Below are 13,716 nucleotides of genomic sequence, written 5' to 3' on the forward strand. Positions count from 1 at the left end.
AGGGGAAGGCACGCTGGGACTCCATGTTAGGGACCACAGGGGAAGGCACGCTGGGACTCCATGTTAGGGACCACAGGGGAAGGCACGCTGGGACTCCATGTTAGGGACCACAGGGGAAGGCACGCTGGGACTCCATGTTAGGGACAGGCATGCTGCTGGGACTCCATGTTAGGGACCACAGGGGAAGGCACGCTGGGACTCCATGTTAGGGACCACAGGGGAAGGCATGCTGGGACTCCATGTTAGGGACCACAGGGGAAGGCATGCTGGGACTCCATGTTAGGGACCACAGGGGAAGGCATGCTGGGACTCCATGTTAGGGACTCACAGGGGAAGGCATGCTGGGACTCCATGTTAGGGACCACAGGGGAAGGCATGCTGGGACTCCATGTTAGGGACCACAGGGGAAGGCATGCTGGGACTCCATGTTAGGGACCACAGGGGAAGGCACGCTGGGACTCCATGTTAGGGACCACAGGGGAAGGCATGCTGGGACTCCATGTTAGGGACCACAGGGGAAGGCATGCTGGGACTCCATGTTAGGGACCCCATGGGAAGGCATGCTGCGACTCCATGTTAGGGATCACAGGGGAAGGCATGCTAGAGAGAAACCCTTTAAAAACAACAAATAGGAAAAGGTTTTTAGGGTAATTCAACCCTAAGTACAGTTAATTTTCACTATCAGCTTAACTGATTAGAGTCACCTAGGGGACACTCCCTTGAGCAAGTCTGTGAGGACATTTCCAGAGACAATTAGGTAAGGAGAGAAGTCCAACTGTGAATGATCTGAGATCTTAGGATGAATAAAAACACTGGAGAGAGGAAAAGCTCACCACTCTCCATCGTCTGCTTCCTGGGCACTGAGATGTGAGGAATCAAGGAACCCCAGCCACTGAGCTGCAGCCACCGCGCCTTCCCTGCTTTGGTAGACTGTGCACCTGCACACCAGGAGCAAAATAAGCCCGTCCTCCCTCAGGACGCACCAGCCAGGGATTCTGTGACAGCTACAAAGGCGAGTAACATGGCACGGCACGGCACGGCACGGCACGGTACGGCAGAGAACTCACACTGGAATAAAACCAATCGATACACTGAATGTGGGGAACCCTTGGCATGCTCCCCCTTACTGTATTTCTGAGATTGAACACACGAGAGCCCTTCAAAGGCTGGTGTATGCAGAGTACTCAGCGAATGCTCAGTCCTCACTAAGCATGGAGTCACTTTGAAATTAATGTCGGTTAACATAGTAAATATGGAAAACTCCAGAACCAGAGTGCTCAGCTATTCCAGCAACAAAGAATGTTTTAATAAGATTATGAATTAAATAAATGTAGGTGATCCTTTGGTTCACCCTGTTGCTGTCACCCTGTTGCTTTTCAGAGGGCCACAGTGGTGAGAAGCTTGCAAATGTAATCCCTGCAGCTCCTAACTTTTCACATCACAACTTTCTCAACATCACACGTGATCCACTGTAGCTCTCAACATCACACGTGATCCACTGTAGCTCTCAACATCACACGTGATCTGATATAGCTTTCAATGTATACAGAAGAACTCAGAACTGGAGACTAAAATCCATAGAGGTGTCATGAACATGGGACAGCATTGAAAGAGAGTTCTTCTAGAGAGACCACAGGGGCAGGAAAACCCTATAAATGTAATCACTGTGGGGCCTTTCTGTAAGAATTCTCCCCAGTCATCCGTTGGCGGCTGCACAGTGGAAGACTGCGCAGGCCCCGACTGTGTAAGTGCTTGGCTCCATCTTCAGCACCAGGAAAATCGTAAGAAAAACCAAATTCGATTTGTTTAGAGATTCTTGTCTTGTATATTTGGCAACACTCAAAACAAAGCTATAAAGAGATCAGTAAAACTTTTGTTAAGATAAAATCTTCCTTTAGGAGAAATCTTACTAATGAGGAAGGGGGAAACCCACAGAGACAGAGAGAGAGAATGCCACTCTGACTCCCATGGTCCACGGCGGCTCCTCCATGAGGAGTGAGGCAGCTTTCACCAAGGACAGTGACCAATGCCTGTGCTGTCCTGCAGAGGAAGTCTTGTGCCCACAATGCCATTCTGACCAGAAATATACCTCTTTTATCTAGATGGAGTGTTGGACAGATGTCAGAACACAGTCCAAGAACGGAGTCACGTGAGGGAGATTCTGAGTGCAAGAGTCTTGTGACCTCAACACTGAACTGTTCTTGAAATGTGCTTCCACATCTGTACCTTCCCAGATGCATGTACAGGAGCAAGTTTATGTTAGAGGGTTGATTACAACTGGCTATTGTTATTTGTTCCTCTGGATAACGTGTTTTTACCTCTCGCAGCCTGTTCTTGTGATTGTACACTTTACTCACGTGATTCCTCCTATCCCCCAGCATAAATGTCGGATGCTCTGAATAAGGTTGGCCACTGCCTGAGACTTGATTCCCAGGTCTTCTCTCCTAGGTAGCACCCAGTTAGAATGGTGAACAGATAGAAGGGTTTGCAAGAGGCTTCTGCAGAATTACTCAAAAAAACTAGTCAACTTTACAATCACCAGGGGAAACCTAGTTGCCCTTTAAGGCACAGATCATGGACTACTAATTCTGAGTGAAGAAAGAAAAATGTACAGAATGATTAGGGTGTTTGCTGATGATGGAAATTAACCAAGGACTGGGAGCAGCTGGTGTGGGAATCTAAGGGCAAGAGCCTTCCTTGGGAGCCCCTGCTCCGGTCAGAGCCAAGGAGCTCACTCACTGGACACCAAAAAAGACACAACAGTTCCCTCACGTTTTCTCACTGTTGATCACTGTCTCTCAAAGAGAGAACTGACAGTAAAATTCAGAGAAATCTGTAATGCAAACATGGGAATAAATTTAACCAAAGAAGTATAAGATCAAAGACTTGAAACTGTAAAATGATGAGGAAAGAATCTGAGATGGTTTGGATGACGATAAGATGTCCGGGTTCACCAGCTGGAGGGATTAACATGGCCAAAAAATTCAATGGCTTAGCTAACAAAGTCCCAACACTGCTATTACAGGAACAGGAGGAAAGTCTAACATTCATTTGGGAGTCCACAAAGGACCCCAAACAAAAATATCAGGACTCAGATGTGCAGACAAGACTGTGAAACAGCACCTGGAGAACAGAGACTGAGGAATAGGGGGACTGGGAAGACCGGGAGTTTAAGGCCAGCCTAGGCTACACACTACATGAAACCATCTCTAAAACTGAACAAAAAAGCATACAAGTATGAACAGATAAGAGAGAAAGTCCGTAGTGAACACATGAACGTATCTGCATTAGCTACAGGGACTTACGTCTTACGTTTATTTACCGAGCTGTGTACACATCCCACAGTACATGTGTGGAGGTGAGAGGACAACCTGCAGAATCAAACGCAGAAGTTCCCATGACGTGGTTCAGCTGTTAAGAGCACATGTGTCCCCACGCTGGGTGGCAGACATGTCTGTATGTCCAGCTTTGACGCCCTCTTCCAGTCATAGTGGGCACCTGTACGCACGTGTGTGCACGCACGCACGCGCACACACACACACACACACACACACACACGCAGAGTTAAAAATAATCTTTTTTAAACACGTGCAACATATAATCGCTGGAGACAAATATGGATTTCTTTGGGCAGAGCGGCACTGCATGTGCAGTTTTCCCAGTGATTCAGAAAATAAAGGCACAAATGCATGGTTTTTAAGAAAAGGCACAAATGCATGGTTTCTAAACTCAGCTCCTAAGGTAGATGGGGTGGAATGGTGGCAGCTGCTCAGTGGAGGGGAGGGGAGGGTCCCTCTGTGATTTTCCCCTTTACTGATGGCTGGAGTAGTTCCTAGCAATGGGTCTCAGCAGTACAGCTCCCTACAAAGCAAAAGGTAAATTGTATTTAAGGTAAGACAAGCATTCCTGAGACCAAGGCGGGCGGATGACAGGAAAGGCTGACCATCTTCCCAAGCTGTCAGATGATCTGCACACTGCCTACGACTGACACAACACCCGATATCAAGTGTGAGATGTGGGCTCCCCACACCCTGCTGGTGGGGGAAATCTACAGGCAGGCAGCACATTCTCCGGGCTGAGAGGAGCTGTGGTTTAGACAGCATTCACCAGCCCCAGCCTAGCTGTAAACGACAGAATTGCTGAGCTGGGCGTGCAGCTCAGAGGCTGTGCGTGTCCTCAACATGCACATGTCCTGGATTAGGGTCCTTCCTTCAGAGTGTCAGGAGAAACACAGTGCCCTCCCTTCTAGAGGTCAGCACTGGGGAACCTTGTGCTTGGCTGTGCACTCAAAGATGGAAACTTGACCAGAGTCACAGGGGTTCTTATTCCACAAAAGAGGCCCAGTGAGAGGGCTCAGCAGGCAAAGGACATGGGGGAAGGGGAGAAATTACTCCCCCAAGTTCTCTGACTTGTGCCATTACATACGTAAATAAATATTTCAAATAAAGAAGATGTAATCCCAGAGGGGAAGAGATTCCTAGTTGGAACCCCCACCCACGAGGGGTATATGGGTTCAACATCAGATTCACAACAGATTCACAAAGTTTTCCACCTTTTCCTAAGAAAACAAACTGCATCAGAAACACGCTACACCACGCAGGAGATAGACTCACATTATACACCACGCAGGGAATAGACTCACATCACCACACCACACAGGGGATAGACTCACACGCTACACCACGCAGGAGATAGACTCACACGCCACACACGCTACACCACGCAGGAGATAGACTCACATGCTACACCACGCAGGGGACAGACTCACATGCCACACCACGCAGGAGATAGACTCACACGCCACACCACGCAGGGGATAGACTCACATTATATACCACGCAGGTAATAGGCTCACAGTATACACCACACAGGGAATAGACTCACATTATACACCACGCAGGTAATAGGCTCACACACTACACCACACAGGGGATAGACTCACACGCTATACCACACAGGGAATAGACTCACATTAAACACCACACAGAGGATAGACTCACATTATACACCACGCAGGTAATAGGCTCACACGCTACACCACACAGGGGATAGACTCACACACTACACCATGCAGGGGATAGACTCACACGCTACACCATGCATGTTCTGCAATTCGGTGGTGGTGAGCACTGCCGAGACCATGCTCAATTGCTTCTCCAACTCAGAGAATCTTCATAAATTATAACAAAACTTCAACCTTCCCCTTTATGAAAACATAATTCAACAAGTACATGCATGTACCCAAATGGGCACACATGCACACATATATAACTCAAATACACATGTGTACACCTATGTCCATACATGCACACACTATATATAATTCATGGTATAAAAAGCAAGCATGTTACTAATACTTAAAACTATATCAATTTTAAAATGGTAATAATGTAGTGATCAAATGTTATTCTCCATGTTGTGTCATCTGCAAAGCTCGCCCACAGACAAGAGGTAAAAATAAGAATCAGAGTACTCATGCTCTCACAGACAGATGGATGGACAGACAGAGCCCAATCCAGGACCTGCAGTGCCCGCCTGATCCAGGACCTGCAGTGCCCACCATGGCGAGCCTGACCAGCTCCTGAAGCCTCCACCCCAACGGCTGGTCTCTAGACCAGTGGCCACACTAACACTTACCCCCTGAAGACAGTGAGTACCACCTTGTGTCTGTCAAGTCTCACTCTACACACCCAGGACACTTCTCTAAACTTTCCCAGAAAATCCCCATCGCCCCAGGGGTGGATAGCTCATTAATATCCATCTTCTCCCTCCACCCACCTTCGGTCCACTGTATCTATTGTTCACTAAAGCATTTGTATCTTGTTTGCTTTGTGAACACTTAAATCCCTGCCACCCTAGCCTTGGGTCCATTGCTCCGACTCAGCAGTAAAGCAGTGAGGAAAGACTGGAGAGAAACCTCAGCTCAGGAAAGAAGGAGAGGAAGCCCAAGGCCTGCCGGCTCCAGGCCTGCTTGTTGCCAGCAGAGGACCCTGGTGCTTCAGGTCTCACACCTGCCCTCTGGCCCTGCCTTCCAAAAGGCCAGGACAGCGTGTCCACAGGGTTGTCATCTCCACCTGTGCTCCCAGTGTCCACCAACTGTCCTGGCTAAGCCTTGAGTGAGGAGCCTGAGCATGGGTCCTGGCTACAGCTGAGGACATACTCTCAACTTACTAATAAATGTGATACATCACACCCCCGTCATACCCTATGCCATACCCAATGTCACACCCCATGTCACAACCCCTGTCACACCCCATGTCATACTCCATGTCACATCCCATGTCACACCCCCTGTCACAACCTATCATACCCCATGTCACATCCTCTGTCACAGCCATGTCATATCCCATGTCATACCCCCATCACAACCCCTGTCACACCTCATGTCACATCCCCTGTCACACCCCATGTCATACTCCATGTCACATCCCACATCACAACCCATGTAACATCTCCTATCACACCTCATGCCATAGCTCATGTCATAACCCATATCATAGCCCATGTCACCCCATGTGACATCCATTGTCATACCCCGTCACATCCCATGTCATACCCCATGTCACATCCCATGTCACACCCCCTGTCACAACCTATCATACCCCATGTCACATCCCATGTCACACCCCATGTCACATCCCCTGTCACAACCTATCATACCCCACATCCCATGTCACATCCCATGTCACACCCATGTCAGACCCCATGTCACATGCACCATCATGAAAACGGACCTACAAGCTAAGGCATGCTCAGACTTTACTTACACACTGTGGTGGTTTGCATGGCCCCAAAAGCTCATAGATCTGAATACTTGGTCACCAGGGAGTGGCCCTATTAGGAGGTATGGCCTTGAAGGAAATGTGTCACTGGGAGGTGAGCTTTGGGGTTTCAAATGCTCAAGCCAGGCCCAGGGTCACTCTCTCTTCCCGTTGCCTACAGATCATGATGCAGAACTCTCAGCTCCTCCAGCAACATGTCTGCCTGAGAGCTGTCCTGCTTCCTGCTGTGACAACAACGCACTAAACCTCTGCACTGTAGGCCAGTCCCAGTTACGTTTTCCTTCATAAGAGTCGCTGTGGTCATGGTGTCTCTTCGCAGCCATGGGACATTGGCCAAGACTGCTTGCTGCCTTCACTTCAGTCTTTTTCACTCTTGCAGTAACTAATGTGCTTAGCCTGTGGCTTTTCCTTGGGTGGAACCCTGTCATACAACACCAAGAAAACAGCGACCACTACCCCGCAAGGCCAGTTACTAGCACTCTGCGTGGTATCATGGACACTCCATGACAAGGGGTCACAGGACAGGCATCTGCATGGAGCGCAGAACAGCAGCTACAAGCTCATCAGGGGCAGACAGGCTCAGGGAGGCTCTGCACACACCCTGCCTGCTGGGCTGCCATAGCAAACTCTTGGACAGAGGCGGGATAATTAACAGCATTGCACAGAAGATGGCCAGGCTTCACTGTTCACATTTCCCGTCATCTTTTAAACCAGGCGCTTAAATGAATGAGGGTACCAGCTTGCCCGGATTATTTAAATTCAGGAGCAACACTCGGCTGACAAGCAGCCTGCACTGCTTCAGGCTACGCTCCTAGCCTGGAGGGCTACTGCAGTTACTGGGCCTTCAGAGGACAACAAAGGTACCTTACCCCTTCCCGGAGGCACCTCATAAGCACAGTGTATGCAGCCAGGGGGACAGACCAACATTCCCTGGAGTGCTGGTTTTTTTCTTCCTAAAAAAATGAAGGTGGAGAAAGACGGTGAAGGCAGTGCCACAAAAGGTCATCATCATTTGAGAAAAAACTTTCATGCATATACATCTGAAGCATTCCAGGTCCCGTTGAAAGCACCATGGGCACCTGATGTTCTGATCTGACCCAGGGTCTCTTACTGCCATGTGCACACACAGTATCTGCATAGCGTGCTGAGCAGGCCCTCTCACCGCAGGCCCTCACACGGCTGGCTGTGCCCTCAGCCCACTGAGCTGCATCACTTATCTGGAGTGAGGGGAAGATGCAGAATGTTCAACTCTTACCACGGCAAAAGCCCAGGCTCTGGCAGCCTCACACTAGGGTGGACCACTCTCCCTTAAACAGACAAGAAGCAGAGGGAGGAAAAACGTACCTGCAAGATGAAGACAGAGGCCCTGGGGACCCCAGTGTATCTGCCCCCAGCCCTCCCTCCTCCTTCCCCAGAGCCCCTGCCCCAGCCACTTGGATCACTTGGCCTAAAATTCTCCACTCCATCAAAAGCTTGAAATACTTTTCCCTTCTGGCCATAGTTTTGCCCTTGCTGGGAAGCCTAAGGCTTTCTCCAAGCCTGAGGTCAAACAACAGGGTCCCTGGAGAAGGGGATGCCACAGGTCACAAGTTGCAGGTCACGGGTCACAGAGGCATGAGTGGGGTACTGTCACCTCCAGTCTCTGGCTGTTCTGCTTCTCTGACCAACTATCTCTATTTCTCTATCTCTAACCTGTGACCCTCCCACCGCTTGGTAAACTCTCCCCTTCTTGGAGAATCTGTGAGAAAGAAATAACCAAGGCCACTATGCACCTGCCACACACGGTGGAAGTCATCACTCTTCCTGATGCCGTCTCCTGACAGGACAGCACCCCACTCCTTCCCTTAGGCTTCATTCCCATCCTGCCTTCTCCTGGCCCACGGGTAACAAACAACCCATTCTCTGTGGCTCCTGGACACAGTATGTCTTCTCTCCACTAAGTCTTGTCTCCACCTCAGTGGGCTCGCTGTCTCCCTCTGCAGAGGATCCAGCCTGGGCTACAGCGGGCACGTGTCCCGCTCCCTCATCCCTTATACAACCACCTCCTACTGGCTTCTGAGTCTCCTCAGCCTACTCTGCCTGACTCTGCATCCCCACTCCAAGTAAAACTGTGCAAGCCAGGTAGTGCTGAGGCACAGCTACTGCTGTGTGAGTGTAGAGTGTGTGGTGTGTGTGTGTTCACATCCACTCAGGTGTGTGTGACAGCAGAGGGTGATGCCGCCATCTTTCTTGTCTGCATCTTCTGCATTGACAATGAGTCTCTCACTGGAACCCAGAGCTCACAGAGCCAGCTGGCCTCGCTAGCCAGCTTGCCCACCTTTATGGCTTCTGAGGATGGACATTCTGGTCCTCACTTTTCATGGCAGTTCTTGGCCCACTGAGCCACTTCTCCATCTCCCAACCCCAGATCACCAGTAACTTTGATGTCACCACCCAATGTGTTCTCCTTCATCGTGTGCCTTAGACCTTCAGCTTCGCTTGGCCCCAGTGATGCTCCCTCTCCTCAGAGACCCACAGCTGTGCCCTCAGTTTGTCCCTGGCTTATCCTCATGAACCTGGGGAATCCCTGTTCTCCATCTAGTCCCTTCACTTAAACCAGAGTGGACCAAGTGTCCATCTTGCACCTTAGGGACTTCTCCTTGCTCCTTAGGATCAAGACATGTCTGGGTCGAGGGGCGTTTCACCCCGTGTCTCTCTAGCCTCCTCACTCCTTCCCTGCTCACCGCAGGGGCCTGCATACACGATCTGCATTCCTTTATTGTAGACTCACTGGCTTATTTATTCACTCATTTCTGGTCCTGTGGGTTGAGCCCTGGGTCTCAGATGTGCTATGCACCCAACCCCCAACAGGACACTTAACTAACATGTGCTTTGATCCGAAACTTCTAAACAACAGTCATGTGGCGGAGACACTGCTAAATAAAGAACAGAGAGAAACATATACTAAAGGAAATAAACGAATCAAATGGAGTTGGGTGCTACAAAGGAAATCCAGGGGGGAGAGGTGTGGAACCACAGACCAGATGCCTCACCACAGGCCACACAGGAGCCAAGAAAGGCTGTATAAGTCCATTTGTGAGAGAAAAGCAGGTGTCATGGGAGAAAACGGCACAAACAGAAGAAGAAAGTGTGGGCAAAGGTGCAGGAAATGCAGTGCACAGGTGCCAGGGAGTGCAGTGCACAGGTTGGGGGGGACGTGCAGTGCACAGGTGCCAGGGGGTGCAGTGCACAGGTTGGGGGGGGACGTGCAGTGCACAGGTGCCGGGGAGTGCAGTGCAAAGGTACAAGGGTACAGCAGGGCAAGGTGGGCTAGATATGGAGGGAAGTTGAAGAGACAAAAACTTTAAAAATACAGAGAAAGAATGTTGCCTTTTGAAACCTGTCAGAATATGTAAATCTCACAAGAGTAAGATATGACTATCCCATAATCTATCAATGTCCACTTAGTACTAGTCTTTTAAACACACTAGTTACCCACGGCTAACTCCAAATGCCCTTCGCCATCTGCTATCAAAAGATCCCACAGTCACGTTTATATCTGCACGAGGTAGTGTCTCATTTAAACCAGGTGGAGTTCTTACAGCGGGAGACCAGCATCTTCCCCTGCTTGAAGGACTTAAACCACAACAACCCACCAAGGGCTTTAAGGACGTTAGTCCCTTCATTTTAAAACATGGCTGATTGGGGTTGGGGATTTAGCTCAGTGGTAGAGCGCTTGCCTAGGAAGCGCAAGGCCCTGGGTTCGGTCCCCAGCTCTGAAAAAAAGAACCAAAAAAAAAAAAAAAAAAAAAAATGGCTGATACTCTGCTAAACCAAAGGAACAAACGCTCTGGGAGGAAGAGGTTCCTATGCCAAAGGAGCACGTGAACATGGAGAGCCACAAAAAGATTGCCCAAGCTCTCTGCTCAGGAGTGGACAGTATCCTAAGGCCCTAAATTATACGAAGGGAAGAAGTGAGGTGAGATTTGTGGGAGGTTATCAGGGCTCAGTAGGGAGTGTCAGAGTTCTTCCAACAGCACAAGGTTCATCAACAGCCTCACCTGGGTAGCTACAAGGTAGAGAAGCTGCCCGAGGGTGGGCAGGAGGCATTGCTTCAGCTTGCCACTCCTGAAGTTCTCCCGGATTAATTCAGTTAAGAGTGTGATCGCCTGCAACAAGAGAAAATATGTTATGTCACTTCAGGGTGCTGGAAGTGGTTCATCTGTATTCTGGGAACACTGGCTAACAAGACACCTTTAAACAGCTACCCTCAAATGATAACTGATGAACAATAAACTGTGTTCGTATTTCTATTTCATCAGTGTGAAGTACTTGTGCAGGCACACACATCCCACGGCTCATGAAGAAGGCAGCTTTCGGGAACTGATTCTCCTCTTCCACTGTGGGTTCTGGGATATAAGTCAAGTTCATCAGGCTTGGTGGCAAGCTCCTTTACCTGCTGGGCCAAATCGCTGGCCCCTGTGGTGTCTGCAATGAGATACATTTGCAATGTATGTACATCTGAGCAATCCTCAGTCCCCAGTGTTTCTTTGACAGTCCTTTGGTTGTCCCATGCAATGGTCTTCTCTTTGCCACTAGTCTGTGGTCATAGTTTCTAAAGTCTCTGTACATATGGCCATATCCTGTGTGGTTTATTTTCTGGTCTCTTGTATTCTTATAGTTGAGATTTGCCTGTGTTATTATACATATTGATGGTCCATTTTTTCCTGCTCACATATAATACTCTGTTACCAGGGTGTGCCATGATGTGTAATCTATATCTGAAGTGCTTGTTAAAGGGAATCAGACGGCTGTGGTGCTTGCCCCAGCAGGAAGTCCTTCATCGTCACCAATGAATGTGGCCATGAAGTGCCACATTCAATCCTCTGAAACTGGCAGTGCTCAGAAGTTTATTATCTACAAAGTTAGCAGGTTGATCTCTAACAATTATACTTTAAAATGGTGAGAGTACAAAATTCTAAAGGGAAAGCAAAGGGTGAAATAAGGCAGTTTGCAATATAGGGAGGAAAGCAAGAGAAAGGGGGAAAAACAGAGGTGAAGCAAATGGACTTTCCTTCTCTTATACCTTATGAATTATGTTTGATTTTAAGGCAAAAACTAGAAAAGTACAACTTGGCTCTGATATATTTAGAAAACATGTTTTAGATAATTACATAAAAGACACAGTTTTAAAAGGGAGGAATTTTCTACACCTCACTTGAACTAGTAAAATGACACTAACTATGATATGTTGAAATAAAAACCTAAGAGCAACTATTAAAAACAAAATCTACACAAGAGAAGAATTCAGTAACACCAAAGGGAAAAAAATGAAAATGGAGTTGCATGTTCAGCAAACTCCAAGAAGGTAGTAAAAGGAAACAAAAATAAAATAAAGTCAATAAGTAAGACAAACAAAAAACAAAAGCCAATTGTCAGACATAGGATCACATGTTTTAATAATTACTTCAAGTGTAAATGGCATAAATACAGTAATTAAAACACAGAGACTGGAACAGTAGAATTAAAACAAAGCATGACCCAACTATAAGCTGCCTACAAGAAACTCACATAAAAGTTTGATGAAACTGGTGGTTAGCTGTGAAAGATGAGAAACTATGTAGCCAAAGATGAGAAACTATGTAGCAGCAGGGATGAACGGAAAGCAATGATGGCTGCATTGACAACAGAGACTTCAGAACAAAACAAAGTCAGCTGGAGACCAAGGGACACTTCTACATGATAGTAAAGAAGTCTATTCATCAAATACATATATATACATACATATTGTTTACATACATATAGACATACATAAATATGCCATATATATACACAGACCTGGATATACATACGTGTTTATATATATGCATATATAAACATGTATATACATAAATGTTCACACATATACACATATATGTATATGTACCGATCACACACACATATATACACACCAATCCTAAATGTGAATCCCCAGTAAGAGAACTGTAAACAATGCAAAACCCTTTCTCAAGACAAACAAACAAACAAATATAAAGGCAAATCCACAGTCACAGTTCTGGACTTCAAGGCCCACTTTAGACACAGAAGACAAAACGCACCATGGTCTCACTTTGATGTGAGGCTGCTGAGACGCAGACTAGCATGGGGGTTAACAGAGGCTGGGTTTGGCACCCCATGACCTTAAGAGACAGAAAGAGAGCTCACTGTGGGAGAGCAGATGTTCACATGAGGATGGAGGGAGAATATGCCTGACCAACGCGACAAACTCACGTGGTGACCCAGTGTCATACAGTCAGCCTGTGAGACAAGACAGCTACCAGCTACCAGGAAACACAGGTGAACCTCATCCTTAGTCCAACACCCTGAACAAACAGGTAGCTCAAATGGACCATGGGCTTAAACATAAACTACAACCCACCCAGGGAGCGGACATGACATGGACCTTCACCATCCAGGGCTAAGAAAGGCTAATCTAACGCTAAAGGCATACAGATGACGCACAGAAGAGGACAGACAGTCGGCAAATTCAGCACCACAGAAATCAGGGAAATGCAAATTAACCCCAAATGAGGTCCCCCCACGCCTCTCAGAACTAAAACCCAGAGGGAGCATGAAAAGCCCTGGGTGGTGAGAAGCCATGTCATCCACACTGTGACAGTGAGGTGTGAACGGGGTAGCCATGTGGCAAACCAGCTCAGCTCCTTTAAGATAAAGAGTGTACTGCAGCACACACGTAGGGGCAGAAGCAGGACTTTCATGAGTTCAAGGCCAGTCAAAAGCCAAGGGCTGGGATGTAGCTCAGTGGAAGGCCATTTGCCCGGCATGCAAAGGTGACAGGTGACCCCCAGCACTGCAAAAATAAACAGAAATTTCACAACGTGGTGATTGTTGTCCTGGGCATTGACCCTAAAGAGGGGGTTTACAAAGAGCTATTTGTACAAGAAGAAACAAGCCT

The 13,716-nt window shown here is 47.9% G+C and overlaps 1 protein-coding gene across 1 annotated transcript in view; it reads right to left on the reverse strand.

Annotated features, from left to right (window-relative positions):
• Positions 1 to 13,716, reverse strand: part of Ulk4 (unc-51 like kinase 4) — a 287,817-nt gene that overhangs the window by 233,162 nt on the left and 40,939 nt on the right. The window contains exons 18-19 of the mRNA XM_032911193.1: positions 10,823 to 10,930; positions 7,652 to 7,735 (exon numbers count right to left, since the gene is read on the reverse strand). Of these exons, the coding sequence (XP_032767084.1) occupies positions 7,652 to 7,735; positions 10,823 to 10,930 (192 nt within the window). The remainder of the gene's footprint in view (positions 1 to 7,651; positions 7,736 to 10,822; positions 10,931 to 13,716) is intronic.

This window comes from Rattus rattus, chromosome 8 (assembly GCF_011064425.1).
Source record: "Rattus rattus isolate New Zealand chromosome 8, Rrattus_CSIRO_v1, whole genome shotgun sequence".
Classification (NCBI taxonomy): Eukaryota; Metazoa; Chordata; class Mammalia; order Rodentia; family Muridae; genus Rattus; species Rattus rattus.